The sequence below is a fragment of the Dermacentor silvarum genome, chromosome 1, assembly GCF_013339745.2.
Source record: "Dermacentor silvarum isolate Dsil-2018 chromosome 1, BIME_Dsil_1.4, whole genome shotgun sequence".
Classification (NCBI taxonomy): Eukaryota; Metazoa; Arthropoda; class Arachnida; order Ixodida; family Ixodidae; genus Dermacentor; species Dermacentor silvarum.
Window position 1 is genome coordinate 129,514,417 of NC_051154.1, and position 21,186 is coordinate 129,535,602.

The 21,186-nt window shown below is 41.7% G+C and overlaps 2 protein-coding genes across 2 annotated transcripts in view; both read left to right on the forward strand.

Moving 5' to 3' along the window:
* Positions 1 to 21,186, forward strand: part of LOC119436024 (cytochrome c oxidase subunit 4 isoform 1, mitochondrial) — a 480,308-nt gene that overhangs the window by 361,335 nt on the left and 97,787 nt on the right. The gene's annotated exons all lie outside the window — the stretch shown is intronic.
* The window catches only part of LOC119459099 (trifunctional nucleotide phosphoesterase protein YfkN-like), a 91,583-nt gene that overhangs the window by 1,454 nt on the left and 68,943 nt on the right, over positions 1 to 21,186 (forward strand). Inside the window, exons 2-4 of the mRNA XM_049668777.1 lie at positions 7,764 to 7,996; positions 10,480 to 10,566; positions 14,859 to 15,008. Of these exons, the coding sequence (XP_049524734.1) occupies positions 7,822 to 7,996; positions 10,480 to 10,566; positions 14,859 to 15,008 (412 nt within the window). The 5' untranslated portion in view covers positions 7,764 to 7,821. The remainder of the gene's footprint in view (positions 1 to 7,763; positions 7,997 to 10,479; positions 10,567 to 14,858; positions 15,009 to 21,186) is intronic.

Below are 21,186 nucleotides of genomic sequence, written 5' to 3' on the forward strand. Positions count from 1 at the left end.
CATCTGTAAATGTGTGCATGATTAGTTATAGAAGGCAAAGTTCAGTGAAGTTGCCATGCTTAACGAGGTTAACGTGAGAACTTTTTAAACAATGTATGCTTTGTGTAAGTTTGTGATTATATTATTTTATTTATTTATTTATTGGATTCTGTGAGCATAATAACAGGCCCATACAGGAGTGAACAGTCAATGCACAGATCAGTTTCACAACATAATAACAGAACAATAGTTATCACGTTACCTCAGCAGAAAGTTTTAAGCGACAATACTGTCTACACACTCAAAAGGAACAGCATATAATTTCAGTTTTACATGGAGCAGTGTTACGTCTACACAAGTCTCGGAGTGATTTTTTTTTTTTTTAATGTCGGCTATTACAATGTCAAGGGTTTACACAAAAAGAAATTGCTCTATTTTATATATGGCCTGATACACTTTCTATGATTAAGCCTGGAAAAGCACTGATAGGGTGGTTTGAGGTAATCGTTCGTATTAACAGCAAGCTTATCGTGATATAACAAGTACATCATCTTCAAAAAGTACATCATCTATTCCAATGTTCCTAAATTTACTTATTAACTTCCAGTGGGTTACCCTGTCAAACGCTTTTGAAAAGTCTATGAATATAGTGTCTACTTGTAGTCTAGAATTAATTAATGCAGCAAAGTCGTGAACGGTTTCCAGAAGCTGTGTTGTTGTCGAAAGACGTTTGCGGAAGCCGTGTTGTTTAGTGCATAGCAAGTTGTTTTCTTCCAGATATGTCATAATTGCTTTGTTAATAATGTGCTCCATGTGCTTGCAACAAAAGCTGGTTAGGGATACGGGTCTGTAATTGTTTACCTGTAGTTTGCTTCCGCCTTTGTTGATGGGGATGATCGTTGCACGAAGCCATTCCGCTGGAATGCTAGCATTTCTAAAGGATGCAGTGAAAATTTATGGAAGAAACAGAGTCAGTTGCTTTACATAGCGTGTGAGAAACATATTTGAAATATTGTCGGGTCCCGGCGACTTTTTTACGTCGATTTGCAAGAGGAGGTTTAAAATACCCTGCTCTGAAAATTCTACTGGTGCCATTGTGGAATCGTGAACTAGCGTTTTGTCGTATTCCGGAGGTCTTGAAGTGCGAGTGAAAATAGACTGAAAATATTCGTTAAACGCTTTTGTGAGAATGGAAGCATCGTCCTCAATTACACTGCTGATTTCTAACTGCGCAACACCGTTTTCAGTCTTGGACAGATAGTGCCAAAATTTGCTCGGTTCATGTGTCATGAAAGTTGGTAACTGTGGTAGCAAAAAAGTTGTTACGTGCAGAGCTAATTTCTTGTTTTAGTTCAAGGGTTAATCTATGAACTTCCTCAGAGTTACCTTTGTTCTTGCGCATGCACTTTATTTTTATTTTCTTGTGAATAATATTGCATGACATCCATGACGTTCTGCGCTTGGTACATTTTATTTTTGTAAGCACAAATTTTTCTTCACAGTAAGCGATTGCCTCTTTAAAAGTTTGCCACAAATTTTCCACTGTACCGTATTTTTCAAGGCAAAAGTTGTCCAATAATGCATCCAGGTAATCAATGACACCAACGTCATCAGCTTTCACGGGAACACGTGATTGAGAACCCGATTTTTCGCAACCAACGTTCAGTGTCAGTATCAAAAGCATATGATCAGATATCCCATCCTCTACTGTTAGCTCGGATGACGAAGTATGTGACACAAATGCAAGATCCAGTACCGAACTCGTTTGCTCTTTGCTACGCTTGGGCTGCATCACAAGCTGATCTAAAGAGAAGCTATAGCCAATATTCAGCAGAAGCTCACAGCTGGATGTTTCCTTGCCTGTTATCGATAATGTGTTCCAATCAATAGAAGGAAGATTAAAATCGCTGATAAGGACTGCTTTACATCTATTTTTAACACGTTCGGTAAGGTAATCATGAATCCGCATCAGATATTCGTCAGGAGCATTTAACTTTCGATAAGTTGCACCTATTAATATGAAGGTATCGTGGCCTTTTATAGTGCACCTAACGCTTTCGTGATTATGAATGCCTTGTTCAGCGTGATATGTAAGCCCACATTTTACAGCGATAGCCACACCACCCCCGTGACCGTCACAATCAAAACAAACAAAGGAGTAACAGGATGGAATAATTTCGGAGTCATGTATGCGAGAGTGCAGCCAGGTTTCCGTGATTATGACAACGTCAGGAGAGTACAGGATAAGCAATTGTTCAAGTTTGTCAATCTTATTTATTATACTTCGTGCGTTAAAACAAATCAACGACAATGAAGACGCACTCGCAATTTGTCAAGTACGCCTACTGTTGGACCCCCCGGCGCCTTTATAACTAGGTCTATCAAGCAGTACCCTTGAATTTTCAGCTTCATTCCAAACATATAGCTGATCATTTATTTAGTTTGTCAAATACAAGGGTGACCTTCGGCGCGATCTTGTACGCGTTCCAAAATGGAACGGAGGCGGTCCGTTCCATCGAGCTGCACACGATTGGTCAATTTGATCGTCACGGTTCAAATTGACCAATCGTGTGCGGCTCGGTGGAACGGACCGCCTCCGTTCCATTTTGGAATGCGTACAAGATCGTGCCCCTTATCGCCCCTTTCCCGTTCAGCTTTCAATGAACGCCACAGCTTACTACGTAAGGCTCAGACCGAGAAGTCCTCAGAAATAGATAATTGACTGCCTTTCAGCTTAAAACAGTTTTGCAGAACAGCCACCTTTTCACCGAAGTTGAAGAATCGCCGACTAACGGGACGAATACAACTTTGTTTTCTTGCCGATACGGTGAACACGCTCCACCGATTGAACTTCAACTCCCAGCATGTCTTTGATTATATCTTTTACAACAGCCTCTCTCAAGTTCGCCACACTTTCATTATCTGCTTCCTGGAGCCCCTAAATAACAATATTGTTACGGCAGCTTCTATTCTCTAACTCGTCTAGTTTGCAAGTCAGTGTTTCGACCTGTTTACAGACAGTGCTAACTTTCTGCTCGCACTGTTCTATTTTTTCACTGCACTGTTTGAATGAAGCCAGGCAAACCTCAATTTCTGCAAGTCGGGTTTGTACGTCCTGTAATCCTGCTTCTAGGGTTCTCTGTGAATTTTTTATTTCCATAACATTTGTAATATATCATCAAGCGTGGTAGGGGCCAGGATTTTTCTCAGTGTCCCCTCCCCGCAGAGCAATAACAAAATTCGGGCAGCATCAAGAACACAAGACAAAATGCACTGAGGACTTGGTAGCACCAATAAACAAGCATATTAAGCAGTATGCAGAAATTATTTGTGGTGTGTGACCAAAATTTTGTAAGTTTTCATTTGGCATTAATTTAAATGGATGCATGATTGAATGATTAAATCCTACAAAAGATAAATACATGATTTATAGGGTTGTAGGGCTCAAAGCAATAGTTTGGCTATGAGGGGCATTGTAGAGCGGTGCTCCGTAGTAATCCAAAGGTTTTTTTTCTTCGACTTGCATTGAAATATCAGTACACAAAAGTTTTTGCATTGTGCCTCCATCAAAATGTAGCTGGCAGGAAATCAAACCTGAATTGAAAGAGCCAAAAGAAAAGCAGTGAAAAGTATGCTCATCTGTAGTTATGCATGTAAATGGCCATTGCCATTTGATCACAAGTGCCTTAGTACAATGTTATCATACCTGCCGCGGTAGCTCAGTTAGCTAAGGCGTTGCGCTGCTGAGCACGAAGTCGCGGGATCGAATCCCGGCTGCGGTGGCCGTATTTCGATGGAGGCGAAATGCAAAAACGCCCGTGTGCTTGTGTTCTAGTGCACATTAAAATACCCCAGGTGGTCAAAATTAATCCGGCGCTCTCCACTACGGCGTGCCTCATAATCAGAACTGGTTTTGGCACGTAAAACCCCAGATAGAAGAAGAACAGTGTTATCATATGTGTTATTGACTAATATGGTTTAGGTATTTTGCTTGTCAGCACTTAAATGATTTTAGTGTTTATATTTAGTACTGCTTTCCAAAAATTCATAGTACTGCATGTTTTAAGGGCCATGTTATGTAGTCTGAATGATGTAACACTACAACAGAAGCTATTCAATTATTAAAGCAGCCCCCCCCCCCCCCCCCCCATATTTTGTAGTTAGTTTTCTGTGCCTACTATAGTCGGCCTTCTGCTTTATGAGCAAAACTCATACCCTGAGTGCTATGCACTACTTAGATTTTTATGTCATAATAGGAATGGCTCATCTTGCATTCAAGACGATAACACGAGAACAAGGTTGAGAGCAGGAGTCAACGTTTCGACAAGTGGACTTGTCTAAACGTTGGCTCCTGCTCTCACCTTGTTCTCGTGTTACTCATCGTCTTGAATCGCCATCTACCGCATTCCCTGCATCTTGCATTCAAACACATTTATAGTTTATTGGAATTAATAGTGATGTTTAGGAAAAAAACTGTCAAATTCTTTTATACGTGTCTCATTTACATATCCTAACGCAATCTTTTTTTTAAATTTACAAATTAAGTACTAATAAGGTAATTGTAGTTTTCCTTTTTTTTTCATTAAACAAACAAAAAAGCTTTTATACATGTGATGGCTTAGACTGCTGCAGAAATTTTGTGCACGAAGTTATGTGCAGACGAAGTGCTCGCATATTTTTTCACCATAAGTGTATTTCAGTTTCTAAGCTAACTTATGCTACAGCACATTTGACGGTTAAACCAATAGGTGAGCATACTTGGGATTGCTGTAACATAGTCTGATGAGAATGGTGTGCAATAGTGAAGTTAGAATAATCCTAATTAAGCATTTGGCTTAAGAGATGTGTGATCACAGTTTATTCTTTGCTGGAAAAGGTTTATTCTCCGTTTAATACCCAGAGCACAGCTTGATTACTATATTGTGAGAATTTTGGAAATGATGAGATCAAAAACATAATAATTAAGTTTCCTTTTTTGCTGTTGCTCATAGTCAAGCACACCACACTTATTATTCCCATGAATAGATTATTATAGTTAACATTCTAAATAGTACCATTCAGTGCACTGAGTGATTGTTATGGAGTTCATTCGCTTTGTGCAGCTTAGGCTTTAACCTGAGCTTTTCTATTTGGTCAATGCTACAGCTTTTTCTCAAGTTCCGGTCATGTGACTTCAGGATATGTCTGCTTATAAAGAAGCCCTAAAACATTATTTTGACTCTCAACATTTGTGTCCGAGTGTTCCTTATACGGTACTTCGCATACAAATTTGTGCCCTTTAATGCAAGCTACTCAACTCGCAACATTAAGATCAAACAAAAACGGGCACCAAGAGCAGCACCGATTCTTACTTTTCACTTTTACAGTGATTAAATAAGCTGTAAACAAGAGCAGTGCCTGTGTCTCGGGTAGCGTAATTTTGTGGTTCAATGCCACCTTGTTGCTACAGCCAGGCACCCGGTCTTTTGGTATCTTTTCTTGGTGCAGGTCAGTGCCACTGGTGTGTGTGGGCAGAGTGGTACGCCACGATTATCTGTTTAACCCTTTCAGATGCTAACTGATTCTGTTGATTTAAAACTTACCTCAACCGCATTTCCTACATTTTCAGAATCATAAAACGCGTCGAGCTGCACAATAGATGAACAATTTTCAATTTGTTAGTGTGTTTTGTCATGTTTAGTGAATGTGCACTCTATGCGAGAACTCATACAGGAACATCAGGTATGAGAACATCAACTATTTCATATCTAACAGGCTTGAAAAGTACCTCTCCAGTCACTTAAAAATTGTGCCTGGTACAACGAATTGTGAAAAACAATGAAAGAAGTGAACCCACTGCATACAATGACATACTCACACCAAGTAAAAATACCCAACCATCTACATTCCCACTCGGTTTACTAAAGCATTTTGCGCATGTTATTAAAACTTGCAGCACAATTCCAATCAGAAGAAACACAGTGGTTCTCAGCGATGGATGCTTTGGGCACCCCTTGTGAACCTGTGGAAGGGATGGGGGACTCCTTGCAGTGACAAGGGGGGGGAGGGGGGGAATTGGTAACGAACATTGTGACATCTTTTTGTGGTTTATTATCTTGTGCGGATTGCTGGGGCAGTTCTGGGAGCAGGTCCTGGGACTGTGAATGGGTCAAGGCTAAACTGGCCTCCAAAAAACGCGCAATATTTTTTTTAGGGCTATGCAAATATCAAAATGTTTGAATACTAATCGAATACGAATACTTAAGCTTCGACTATTGTATAGTGATATGCACATGCATTTATCAGCAAGTTGGGTTAATTTGACATGTCAATGTTATAAAACTAGACTAGTAAGCCATTATACTAAAACATTGTGCATTTGGCTCATGTTAGCTAACCTGAAAATTGAGCCATTTCCACCAGCCGTCCTCGCCAATTTGTGCCTTAATATAACTGCATCAAATGCCCTTAAACTCGGAGACAATTGACTCTGTTCCATTCGCCACTCATCACACTTGCTATTAAGAAATAGGCTTAGAATTGGGGTTTCTATTCGTCACTCATCGGCGTCATCGCACTTTCTGTTAAGCAATAAGCTCAGAATTGGGGGTGGCGCTGAAAAAAGAAAGAAAAAGTGCATCTTCGCTGCTCGCAAACCTTTTTTTTCACTGAGAGGCTGGCTTTCCCGCCAAGTTTAGACGTGTAGTGGCTAAGTGTGCTTTACAGGTGAAATTTCGCCAGGAGCACGAAATTATCACAAAATTCAGCACAATATCACCCCAATATTCTTAGATGGAAACAAATGCTAAGAACCGTGTTTACTCCCGCACAGCCAGCAAGATATTCGATTTGGTTCGAATATTGGTATCCAATTGAATATTCGAACTTTTCAAATATTTACACACTCCTATTTTCTTTTTTTTATTTCTTTTTTTTGCGGGCGTGGGTTTCGCGGTCCTCCGTTTGAGAACCACTGTTTTAAGATATATGTGACACATTTTAAATGTCGTTACTTTCATCAGTGCCTTTGCTCTTGATGCGTAGCCTTGGCGTACACAATGGTGAGACCGAATGGACAGTGTCTTTATTATTGTTGCTTTTGTCTGCTTTTCTTCATACTACATAGCAGTGACATGCACCACACACACCCACACATTACACAAACATGCACACATGCACAAATAACACACTGTGAAGATAGGGGCACAATAAACTGCAGTGTGCAGATCAGTTACAAGGTAGGTCATTTTGCTTTTAGCTGGTAAATGTAGTAGTAGGAGAGAAAAAAAAAGATAGAGGTGGGGTGTTCATTAGTTAGATTGAATAAATCAATATGTTTGAACTGAAATTGCAGGGAGTGCCTGCAACATTATTTGTAGTGCTGTCAGTATCTTAATGTTAGTTCATGCGCTTGCATTTTACACAAAATTTCTGTAAAAAGTTGACACAATGCTTTTATAATCTTTTTTTTTTTTAAGTAGAAAGGTATAAAGTGTGCCACCTTGCATCTTCTTAAGAAATTTGCTGTCATATGCTACTGCACTCAGTGTGGAATACAGATTTTTGAAGCAGGCTAAATTATGAGTTAGTCACAATAATTATATCCAAGCTGTTGAAGTCTTCATGTGCCATACTAGGCTCCCTTTAAAAGTGGAGCACATGCATCGCAGGTTTGTGCAGTGTATTATGCTTGAAGAGCTCCAAACCGTTACCAAAATAATAATAAAAAGTAATTATATTAAAAGGTAAATAACGAAACAATGTTTGTTTAACTGTGAATTTATATTTATGCTTCATTTGACCAGGTGGTGATGATGTCTGGCTGGTGCTAGCTGCTGAAGCAGCTGGAAACAGAGGCATACAATGCCAGAGGAAGGTGAAGTGGTCACTGTGCTGCACTTCAATGACTGCTACAATGTGGAGGAGCAGCATGGTGAACCTGTGGGTGGGGCCACCCGCTTTTGTACTGCCCTCAAAAGCTTTGCTGACATGAACCCATTGATCCTCTTCAGTGGTGATGTGCTGGCTCCGTCCATCAGTAAGTAAACTAACTTTGGAAAACCTACATGACTATGTGAGAAGAATTAAGAAAAATGGGAGTCTTATCAAAGTGAACTAAACTGCCAAAAAGGTTTACAGCCACATAAGCCAAGATATTAAAAATAACAAGATATTACATAATGTGTAACACAATGCTAAATTGGGCCATTCGGAAACATTTTTATGCTTGCTATGCTGCTTTGGAACATAAAGTTTTGTATTACAAAATGTACTGTGTGATAATTTGTGGCCCTGAGATTGTTAGCTATATTGTTAGCTAGACACCGTAGCTCCATCGGAACAGCACTCCCAGGCTTCACTGGATGCGCATGTAACACGAGCCTGCCCTGGCCACCAGCGCCAGAGAGAAACTCTCCAGAGAATCCAGGGAGGCATTAGATCGCCCCTAGCGACAATCTAGAGAAGACATGTTGTATTTTATGTTAATCTCAATTTATTAAACAGTTTCCTCACCCTAACATTATGACACTGTGTATGGTGGGTTCCATACAACTGAAGGGTGTGATAAGGCAGATATTTTGGAGCAAGTTTGAACTTTCTACTAATAAAATTAAACATACTCTTTCCCTTAAAAGTTATGGCATCTAGTATATGAGAATTGTGAGTTAAGTCAATCAAGAAAGTGTGTTACTCTTGTGATAGCTATTTCCATTATTGTGACTCAGATGGTTTTTGTTTTCACAAGAATGAAATGCACTTTCATTTTAAAACGTTTAAGCCATGAGCCACGTATTGCAAGGAAGAAGAATATATTGTTGTGCCAGCTGATCATTAGTGTTGATAGTTTCTCTGTAAAGAACGTCATGAGCTTATAGCCTGATTTTAGTTGGTATCTTAGCCAGTATCACTAATATAAAAAACTACAATGGTCTGAGGACCAATACTTGTGGTACATGATAGGCAACGTTTGAAGATTCCACATTGGTAATTACAAATCTTTGAAACCACCCAGTTAAGTAAGGATTAATATTGGAAGTAATGTTGTGCAGCAGACCAAGAGATAACTTGTGTGATAAGAGAATGTGCAACACTTTATCAAAGGCATCTTGAAAGTTTAGTACAATGCAATCAGTTTCTGCACGTTTATTTAAGTACTGAAATACTAAGTATGTGATAATTTAAGGAATTGTGTGACACATGCGTGGCCAGATGTAAATCTATGTTGGTATTCTGCAGAAAAGCCGTTGTTGTGAAGACACTTGTTTACTGTGCACATTCCAATGTCTTATGAGAGCTGTGGTTAGAGAAATAGGGCGATAATTTGCGACTGTCTCTGTGCTTCGTCCTATGAATCAGTATGACTTTACCTGCTTTCCACTCATCTAGCCATGTTGAGGTTGCAAGAGGCACATTGTTTATGACTGTTACATATTTAACCCTTTAACTGGCAATATAAAAAAGATGACCTAGAATGGTTTTATTGCTTTAGTTCTTCTTTACTTTGCTCATATACATACCAATTGAAATATTAAACGGTTTCTCTAAAAACTAAGCGAGATACAGTTGGTTAAAATTATTGTTGACCAGGTGGTGAAAGGTAAATGTATGGTCCAAAACTGGTCTCTGGCACTTGCTTTGGCAAGGTCAATGTGTGTTCTTGAGATTCTTGAGATGAAGCTTTATGTGTTAAGAAATAAGAGCTTAAATAAATAAGGAAAAAAAAAACAGGAAGAATAAGGGAAAAAAAAAGGAAAAATAAGGAAAAAAATTGCATTGGTGAGAATATGACCCCCACATGCACTAAGAAGATAACGACGAAGCCTTCAACTTTTGTGACCAATACATCTGCTGCTGCTCACACTCGACATTTTAGTGAATACCACTGTTGACCAGGTATATAAATAAAGGTAAATTGAAAGGCACAGGCTAATATTTGGATTTGTCTAGTTTTTGCAGATGCTTTTGTTAAGTCAACAATATTGTTGAGCTACCAGTTAAAGGGTTAAAGAAGACATTCTCACAGTCTTTGTGAGATTTGAAATATTTGGTTTTATATTTTTTAGTGGTTTTAGTGCTCCATGATTCACATTTGGAACTTCTTGCACATTTTCCAAAGCAGAAAATGAGTGGTTTGAAAGTTGGCTTGGTGTGGGTTTAGAGAATACAGATCAAATCTAATCATTAAAGCTATTAACCTTGTCAAGGTCATTATGTGTCTGTTGTTTGTAATTGACAAATTACTGAGGTTATCATTATGATTAGATTTTACCAATTTCAAGAAATCTTTAGGATTTCTTAGCTTTGAGCTTCGGTACTTCGGAACACTGTAGAATCAGCTGATGTTGAATTAACAGAAGTTGACTGTGTTGTGCTAACATGTTTAATTTTATTATATATCCACTTTACGGAATCGGGAAATAGGTTATAGAGAAAAGGCTCTCCTCAGAGTGAATATTAAGCATTCAACTGCACTCTGTCAAGAGAGACACGCAGGCATTCAATGTTTGCTTTCACTTACAGTGAGCACATTCACCAAAGGGGAACAGATGGTACCCGTCCTAAATTGCTGCAAAGTTGACTGTGCTGTCTATGGAAACCATGATTTTGGTGAGTCGCCCTCTCTAGGGTCAATGGCCAGCGGTTCAAATGTAAATGCTAAGCATATGAAGAGAAAATCTGGCCCTAATGTAGTACACATTTTATGTGTACCCATGAGCATGGTAAATTTTTTGTGTTCTTGTACATATCTGTGTTGTGTCCAATTAATGCACTGTTATGAGAAATTGTTAGCTCAATACTTGCATTAAAAAAGGGTTGTGGTTAGGTTAGGTATGTCTGTTTGGCTTGGGGGGGGGGGGGTATAGAGGAATTAAAAGAAAGAGAAACATTTTGTGGTTTACCGTGTTTGTCTCAAAACAACACAAGGATTATGAGATACGCCGTAATGGAGGGCTCTGGATTAATTTTGACCACCTGGAGTTCTTTAACTCTTTCCCTACCATGGGGAAAATAGGTGTTTTTTGTATGTTACAGCACATGTTCCTTTTGAAGGAACTACTGCACTCAATATTTAATGTAATACATAAACAGAAAGCAAAATGAATGCACTTTTCACGCAAAAAAAGCTTTATTAATGAGATGTATGTCATAAAGATATAAATTGTTAAAATCAAGATTGTGCAATAAAATTTAGCAATGTTTGTAAAGACACGCTTGGTATCTTCTAAGGAAAAAAAATGTTACGAAAATTATGAGATATACAAAATGTGTTGCCGTCTATTAAGCACTATCTCTGAAAAAATCAAATTTTTCATTGAACAGGTATTTCGCTACAAAAATTTAACTGCAAACGTGTAACTGCAAACGTGCAGTTGCAAATTTAACTGCAAACGTGCAGTTGGGCGTGCCGGGCTGCGGCCGCCGATGTTCCGTGCTGGTTTGCGTCATTATCGCTTTCAGACTCAAAGTCCAACGAAAAGTCAACGTCCTCTGACTCGCTGCTATTCAATGTATCGATAAGATCAGCCGCAGAGGTAGCGGAATCGCGATATCTGCGATCTCCCGAAGTGCATGCGCTGTTTCCGGAGCCGGACATTTTTGCGTTGTGCTTTGACGATCGCGAAACTTTAGAGTGCGTTTAAAAATCACCGCCTCGTGGGAAAAAAGCGAACTGCTTAGAAAACTAGTGCTCTTCCTTCACGTCCGATAGCGCAGTATGTAAGTGAGTGGCACGAAAGGTCTCGAAAGCAGCGTTTCTACCCATGCCTAATGGGTGCAGTACGGAAAGAGTTGAAGAGGCCAGGGGCCCTGCACCCCAAATTATGCATGTTTTTTCATCACAATTTTGCTTACTATAATACCTGACGATGCTTCAGCAGCAGTGAAAGCACCGAGATAAAAGTATTTAATATTTTAAATTGCTCCAGAAATCAGTTTTCGTGCCGACCATAGCGTCGCACACCAACAATTTTCAGCGGCGGATGTGAGGGTGAAGGCATGTAACACATATGTTTATGTTGTTCATTTTGATTGGTTGGGCATGAATGTTATACTGTACATGTTAATGCTTTACACGTAGTCACTCCTTTCAAACAAAATAAATGTTTCATGCTTCTTAAATTACATAGAGGTCTCAGCTGTGTGCAATTTAAGACCTTTACAACCGACACTACAGGTGCGCTGTCCAACAGTTTACACAAAGCGCAGTCTGGTGCCCTCTCACGTTGCATTGATTAGGGCCAGGTGAGAATTCAGGTTCTTCCAGAGGTGTTTCATCGTACGAGACGGTGCATAGTGCCTCACTTGTTTGCAGGATGTTGCGTTCCAATTCCGTCATATGACAGAAACTTCTTAGGGAGATTTAACTTTTCCATAAACGTATTTCAGCTGTTTACTGGTACACTGGAGACATAAGAATACACAACAGCACTGGTGGCGCTATCTCGTGACATTGACGTCAACTACAGCATGCAGAAATTGGCCAAGTTCTACCTTTCTACTAGTGCAAAGGCATCCGCATAAATGATGATTAACGTCTAGTACTAGTCTCTCTTTTTTGCCCTTATGCGACAACAATGACGCTACACAAATGTTTATTGGTTGTTGTGGTCGAAGAAATCCTTAGATGTCGCTACCAGTGGTCTGCTAACGAAACATAGTTCGTCGGAAAGCATGGCTACAGGTTGTCGTAGGAAGGTCGCAGTGGGAAGACAACTTCCACTACCTCTGAATGAAAGCAGCATTTTGATTGGAAGCAGGCGTAAGTCCTCATTGGGTGAATGAAATACGAAAGCGTATGCCTATTTTTTTCGTCTGCTTTTATTTTGACTTTGTAAGTTGAATAACATTTGTTTGCCCGCATCAATTTTCTTAATTAGTTTTGCATTCACCTCGTGATAATACAAGGAATGTGTTGTAATGCAGAACTTGAAGGGTAAAATATGATGGCAGGGCCCCTTTAATGTGCACCTAGATCTAAGAGTTCTCATGAGTTTTTCCATTCTGTCTCCATCACAACATGGCTGCTGCAGGATTCAGACTCAAGACCTTAAGCCACTGCAGTGGGTAAAAAAAAGAGAAGAAATTGTGCATATCCAATGCACATCTTGGAATTTATGCGAATCGAAGCTTTCATAGAGTGGTTAATCAATTGCTTTAAATTTGCCTATTTCATTCCTGCCTCTTTGGCACAGCGGAAACTGCCGCGTGGTCTTGCACACCCATGCTATGCAATATGTGACCCACGCTGCGATCTCAAAGAGCTAGTTGACGTTGGCAAAATAAAAGTATATGTGCGACTGTGGCCTAATAGTTAGAGCATTGGGCTATTTTGCTGGGGGAACGAGGTTGAGTGCCACCATCAGGCATGTAATTACATTTTTTTCATAGTGTGAGCTATTCGGCAAGACGGCAGTAGCACCCAGCAGCCATGGTTAGGAAAGTCCGGGAGGGTTCGCAAAGAAAGCTTCACTCTAAAAAGAAGCATTTTATAGTGTGTCTTGGTTTCTGTAGGCTCAATGGCTTTGGGAGTCAGTACCTTGAGAGCAAGTACCGCTCTGGTTACCGTTTCATGCAGAAAATAATAAAAATAGCAGGTCCGTGTATTTATGGGGGCCTTGCAATGCTTTTAAAGTGAAGCTTTCTTTGCCCACTTTCCTGAGTTTGTTGTGGCTGCTGTCTGCTGGGTTGGTCAGTATGTCGGTGGGTATGTTTGTAGATATAGATACAATGGTTATAGGTGTGCCAAATGCTAGTACCAGCAAACAGGCTTATATAATCCTTGTACGCTGACTGCAAAGTAATGCCAGTAAGCACACCTATGTTTTGCATAACAAAAAAGTTAATGGCTGCATAAAACCTGAAGAAATAATGTCGGCTCAGGTATCTCTAAAGCCCACCAGCCTGTTAATGGAATGGCACATTGTATTCTATGGATTCTTTGTTTTACTTTATTTTCATTGATTTGTTGATTCAGTATGTGTCACTGGGTATGTGCCTGCTCTTGGCCAGTTCTCCAGAATGGGTATGTGCCACTGTGACACAAGAAGTACAAAATCGTGAACTGTAGCAATATATGTGTTGTACTTCTCTGCGCAAACCCCTTCAGTCACCATTCTTCCCTCGACAAGCGTCATACACCGCCTTCATCCTCATGACATTGCTGTGGAGACATCTTGCGCTGTGAATCCGCCTGATGTGGTGTTCATTTCTACATGGCTTGTGAGCGGTGTAGTGCATATACATAAAATTGCATGATGATAAATTGATTACTTTTGTAGTGGATAAACATAAACATTGCATGAGGTCTCATGCTGCATAGGATGAAAGTAAACAAAATTGTATGCACTGCCATTAGTTGTACAGGATTTATTTAACCGCTTCACTAAAACTTCGCTTCACATGGATTCCAACATGTGTGTTTGGTCTACATAAATTTTTTTTAAACATGGTAAATAAACATGCTTAGTCAATGGACTTTTGGAGACAACACTGGAATTGTAACATAGCAAGTGGCTCCCACTTTGACTAATGTCATCATGCTCCCAACATGTTCTTTGGCATTGGCATTTGTTGAGGCTGTGCTTCCTAATGTTTTGTTGGTCATCCAGTGTGACAGGGCTGTTAATAGCACATTTCTTGTGCAGTTGTGAACAGTGTTGGCCTACTTGTTGCCGAGTGTGAATAGTCCCTTACATCTAAAGACTGAATGACTGGGAGATTAGCTCATCTGTACATTTTGAATTAAGCGCAAAAGCTTAGATGTGGTGTAGATTAAGCCATTCTGCATTTTGCTACCAGAGTTGTTAGCTTTTTGGAAGTAAGTATGGCTACTACATGAAGTTGTAAGCAACCAGCATGTTCTTACTATTAAATTTTTCTCATTCTTTTTTTCTTTTTAGATTTTGGCGTTGACAACTTGACAGAGTTTGCAAAACAGACCAAATTTCCTTGGCTCATGTCGAATGTAGTAGACAATGAAACTGGAAAGCTGCTGGCTGATGGTGAGGAATTTCAAATCTTGGAGCGGATCAGGCAAGAAGGTAGGCCATGTTTGTTTTTCTTGGCTCCTTGCTGGTCTTGACATGATTTGTTAACATGCTTTTGGGATCTGCTGTGATCTGTCTTCTGAACAAAGAGTGGCTGGCTGTTAAATTCTGCGGCAACATCACCCTTAGTATGGTGTCAGAATTTCCAATATTTAAACCTGCTTCACTGCTATGTATGGGGGAGTGTCACTGGGAGAGAGGCTGACAAACAGCCACACAATGCTAAAAACTCTCCAAAGGTTGCAATTGCTGAGCACCATGTGATCCGAGGATGAAGCTGTTACTGAAGCTGAATTAAGTTAATAGTTGAGGCTGAAGATGGTTTCACTGAGCAGCTTTAGGAAACAGCAATAAAAGAAAAAACTTATATAATTAGGAGCAAGTACATCTAATCTTGTCTGAAATATCATTTCTATTCCTGAACTTGTCATTATGTCCTTAAATACCTCACGCTTGCGGTATACGAGGTGTGTTCAAAAAGAAACCTAAATTTTGAAATAGCGTGCCAACCGGCTGAGGGAGCGCACTGCGGCTACTGAGCGCATGTGGCGGCAGGTTTAGAAAACAAACTGCAATTTGCCGCGTTTCACTCTGACCATTCGTTGGCGAGCTACAGCCGCTGAAGTGAGCACATGAACAAGCTGTTCTTCGGATTGGTGCCAAAGTGACAATGAAGGAATTGGAAGAACAGTGTGTGTGTGTGTTAAGTTCTGCTACAAACTTGGGAAAACTCTTATGATGTTTTTAAGAAAGTTTTCATCGTCATTGGCAGCGGCGAGCAGTTCCTGGCTGATTTCTACACGGGTCTGCTCCTGTTCGTCAGTCAACAAACGCGGCACGAATTTTGCACTGACACGACGCACCCCAAGTTTGTCGCTTAAAATTTCATGACATGATCCTACGCTGATACCCACTTCGTCAGCGACTTCTTGAATAGTCCAATGACGATTTCCACGAATCTGTCACAGACCCTGTGAATGAGGCGCAGACGCCGCACCAAATTCCAAAGCTGACTTATCAGCTTCCGAAAATAATCCCACGAAAGCAAGGACAATTAAGAATGGGCCCTCTGGTGCGCCAGCGAATGCCGGTTGCTGTCCAAAGACCGAGTCAGAGCCCAGAGTTGTCAAAACAAACAAAATATATTCTTCACACAAGGCAGTTACACACACACTTGCACACTTAGGCTAGACACAACACAATACAAATCAGATGGGTATTAACAAACACAAGAAAAATAATTCACGACAAGCACTAAGTGTCCAATCGTATTCACCCATGTTGGTCTTGTCAGACGATCTCGGCGTAGCTCGGGGCAAATCTCGAAGAAGGAACTTCTTCCGGAAATGCAGACGCTCGATGAACTCGTTGACTAGCTTGCTGGGGAATCCCCTTCTCCCGCAGACGCTCGGTCTTCACGTTACATCACTTGAACGGTGCGGACTGAACTCCTCTGATGATTCTCGCACGGCAGTTATATAGCTTCTACAGGCGTTCTCGAACTTTCCTATCGGAGTCGTGATCTCGTAGCATGGCCAAAGCCTAGGAATCTTCGAGTCTTTTCTCGTACCTTCGACCGCCGTCGTCGGAGCGTTGTGGAGGGGGGCTGATGACTCATCTCGTTGGCGCACGCTCACGCTGTAGCAATCTCTCTCAACTCGCCGGGTGAGAAGGTGTCTCGGCGCCCGCGTTCTCACTCTCTCTCTCTGGTTAAAGTCGCTTCGTCGATGCTCTTCTAGATGTCTAGGCGCCGTTGTTCGCGTTGCTGTTTAAGGCGTATGCGCTCTCCCTCTCTGTTGAAGTTGCTGCGGGGCCGGCGTGTTCTTTCGCTGGCTTTCGTCACACGCGGCGCGCACTTAGATTACGCGCTCTTTTGTGACACTGCCCCCCACTTTAAGAATATTATGCAATAATATTCAAGAAAACACAAAAGAAGCGCGCACAAGAGTCTACTACGCACGAGTCCGTAGAGTCCGTAAGTCAATAAATCAGTCCACCACAATTCACATGTCACTAAACTTGCGATACATAGAGTACACACACAAGTCACACAAGTTCACTTGGACTACACAATAACACATCGCTCGTGTAACTATTACACTTGTACTACACAAAATACATATCTCGCGTAACAAGGCAAAAATACGAAACAGCAGGTACAACAGGTATACAAAACTGTGATAAAGTAGTTTTTCAAACAAATCAACACTTTGCCCATGATGAATGAATCAACTTTTGGTGCACTCAATGAAAACCCTTTGCACCACACACTAATGGTCAACGGTTTTTAAATTTGAATTTCCTGTCCTTAGGTTTTCAATGGTAGTGTTTCGCGTGGGTATGAGTCCCGGTCGGTTTAATTTTGGAATCGGGCATGGAAAGGTGTTGGAAAGGCCTTGCCTGAACCTTTGCTTGAGCTCGGGTGACAGCTGCCGCATTGTTCTCGTCAGCAGTAGATGGTTTTCTGCGAGCTTCTTCGATTGTCGATGGTTCGATCTTCGGCTCTTACAAAGGTTTCGGATCGTCTGGGGCGTGAACTCCCTCGATGTTTCCTAGAATTAGGTCATACAGTGGGCTGTCCATGCAAAGCGCAGTGACATTCCCACTGTAATAGGGGGTCTCGACCTCAATCTTGGCTTCGGCAAGTTTCCTAGCCATACCATCGATCAGGTAGACCAAACTGGTTTCGCCTGTGAGTTCTTCGTCTTTGACTAAGTCCCTTCGCATGATCACTGTGCTGCTGCCGGTATCTTGTGACACCGTGATTGGTTTCCCTGCTATTTTTCCGGCAAGTACGGGCATTCCTTAACGGGCAATTCTGGGCGTTGTGTCATCACAACATTAACGCCCGGAATTATTTTTCCGTTTCGGAGCTCTACAAAGTCGGCGTTTATGTCTTCTTGATGTTTTGGCGGGGCATGCACACAGGATGCCTGGAGAACTTCCTTCACTCCGTTGCGGCATGTATCGGCTTTGTGCCCCGTTCGCCCACATTTAAAACTTTTGTTATCATTGGGGCGCGTAAAATTGCTCCGACAATTGCTAGCATGGTGGCCCAGTCGGTTACATAGATAACACCTCGGAACAGGCTTCAGAAGGTGTGTCCCTTCATCGGATGTTGGTTTCTTTGCGTCCTCTGGCTCCTCTTTTTTGATCTTGGAGAGATTGGTGCCTCCATGTGCTTCCAAAAATTGGTCTGCCAATTCCAACATATCTTGAAGCGATTTAGCTTTCCTTTCTTTCAGATAGAGTGACAGGCTCGGGTGGCAACTGATGAGCAACTGCTCCTTGATCAGAAGCTCTCTAAGTGCACCGTACTCCTGTGCAGTCTCTGAAAGTTTGGTCCACCTATCAAAATAGTGGCTGACACGCGCGGCAAATTGCGTGGCAGTCTCGCCATCGGTGGGCTTCCCGGTCCTAAACTTATTTCGGAAGCCTTCTACGGGGAACCTAAATCTCTTTAGTAGAGCGGCTTTCACCCTTCCATAATCAGAGGCATCAGTTGGCGTCAGCCTACCGTACACAGTAAGTGCTTCTCCACTCAAACAAGTGCTCAATGCAGTGGCCCATTGATCTTCTGGTCAATTCTGGCTTTTAGCAACTGTCTCAAATCTGTGCTAGTAAGCGTCCAGATCATCTTTTCTTTCATCGAATGCCATAAGCAGTTTGCTTGGGTTCAGATGGAAGCTAGTTTCGTCCTTTTCAGTGCTATCGACTCTTGCCTGGGCGGGAGCGTCTGTGCACTGCTGCAAACGAAGTCGTTCTAGTTCTAACTCATGCTGTCTTTGTCTTTCTGTCTCAGCTATTTCAGCTTCTCTTTGTTCTTTTCGCTCCTTCGCCTCTGTTTCTTCTCTTATCTGTCGCTCCTTTGCTTCTCTTTCTTCTTTTTGCTCCATCGCCTCTCTTTCTTCTTCCATCTGTCGCTCCTTCGCCTCTCTTTTTTCTTTGGCCCTTTCGGCCGCTAGCTTTTCTTTTTCTCTTTCTAAAGCTTCTTTTTCCTTCTGGCTAACCCACTTCCGTAGTTCCGCTCCGGAAAGACTCATCTCACCAAGGGCAACTAATTTCTCGAGATCCATGATGCCCTTCAAAAATCTAGCCGTGTGAAAAAAATATCTGCCTAGATTTTAACTATCAAACTGCTCTCTGCACACAAGTTAGCAAAACGTGGTGCAACACTCAAAATCGTTTACAATGGCAATGTAAACGACCCTAGGCTCTTTCTCCCTACTATGGACACACAATTTGCACCAGAAAGGTCCTGTTGCGGACGCCAGAAATATTGTCACAGACCCCATGAACAAGGCGCAAACGCCGGCCCAAATTCCAAAGCCGACTTATCAGCATCCGAAAATAATTCCACGAAAGCAAGGACAATTAAGAATGGGCCTTCTGGTGCGCCAGCAAACGCCGGTTGCTGTCCAAAGACCGAGTTAGAGCCCAGAGTTGTCAAAACACGACAAAATATATTCTTCACACAAGGCAGTTACACACACACTTGCACACTTATAGGCTAGACACAACACAATACAAATCAGATGGATATTCACAAAACACAGGAAAATAATTCACGGCAAGCACTAAGAGTCCAACACGTAAAGTACAAAATGAATAGGAACACTAAGTGTCCAATCGTATTCACCGTGCTGGTCCTGGAGTTGGACGATCTCGGCGTAATTTGGGGCAAATCTTAAAGAAGGAACTTCTTGCGGAAATGCAGACGCTCGAAGAACTCGTTGGCTAGCTTGCCGGGGAATCCCCTTCTCTCGCAGCCGCTCGGTCTTCACGTTACATCACTTCACCGGTGCGGACTGAACTCCTCTGATGATTCTCGCACGGCGGTTATATATAGCTTCTACAGGCGTTCTCGAACTTTCCTATCGGAGTCGTGATCTCGTAGCATGGCCAAAGCCTGATAATCTTCGAGTCTTTTCTCGTACCTTCGACCGCCGCCGTCGGAGCGTTGTCGAGAGGGGGTGATGACTCATCCCGTAGGCAGCGCACACTCAGTGATGACTCATCCCACTGCAGCGCACACTCGCGCTGTAGCAATCTCTCTCGACTCGCCGGGTGAGAAGGTGTCTCGGCGCCCGCGTTCTCTCTCTCTCTCCGGTTAATGTCGCTTCGTCGATGCTCTTCTAGACGTCTAGGCGCCGTTGTTCGCGTTGCTGTTTGAGGCGTATGCGCTCTCCCCCTCTGTTGAAGTTGCCGCAGGGCCGGCGTGTTCTTTCGCTGGCTTGCGTGACACGCGGCGCGCGCTTGGATTACGCGCTCTTTTGTGACAGAATCACAGTTCGAACTCTCTCGACGTGGTCATCATCTGTGGATGTCGAAGGTTCAAGCTTGACATGGTCACCGACCGACATTCTTCTATCTTTAAAACGCTTGAACCAATCATAGCACTGCGTGCGACTCATACAGTCCTCCTCGTATGCTTGGCTAAGCAACTGAAATGTCTCTGTGAAAGTTTTTCCAAGTTTGTAGCAGAAATTCACACACACACACGCTGTTCTTCCAATTCCTTCATTGTCACTTTGGCATCAATCCGAAGAACAGCTTGTTCATATGCTCACTTCAGCGGCTGTAGCTCGCCAACTAACGGTCAGAGCGAAACACGGCAAATGGTAGTTTGTTGTCTAAACCTGCCGCTACATGCGCTCAGTAGCCGCAGCGCACTCCCTCTGCCCGTTGGCGCACTATTTCAAGAGTTTATTTTTGAACACACCTCGTATGTTGCATCAGCCCAGATTTTTATAATGAATTACCAATATATCATATAAACTTTTCGTCCATATTGCATTCAGTGTAACTGGGCCGAACCACAATTATTAATGTTATGCACGATCATCATGAGTGCAATATTATGGCCTCAACCATTTGACCAGCGCCAGTAACTTCGTGTGGTATGTCATGTTTACATTGTTCATGCTCATTAACCTTATTTATTCATTGGGCCACCAAATAGCTTTTTTTTTTTTTGTAAGAGATCAAGTTATATTTTAATTTGTGTAAATGGCAGCCTACATACCTGGTAAAAATTTCGTGCATAGGAAACGAATCCCCCCCCCAAAAAAAAGAAAGAAGAAAAATAGATTTCATACAACCCTATCATGGCTTAACTTATTTTTAAACTGCAAGAACTTAAGATAAATTGTTCTATTTTGAGATGCAAGAACCTTAAGTT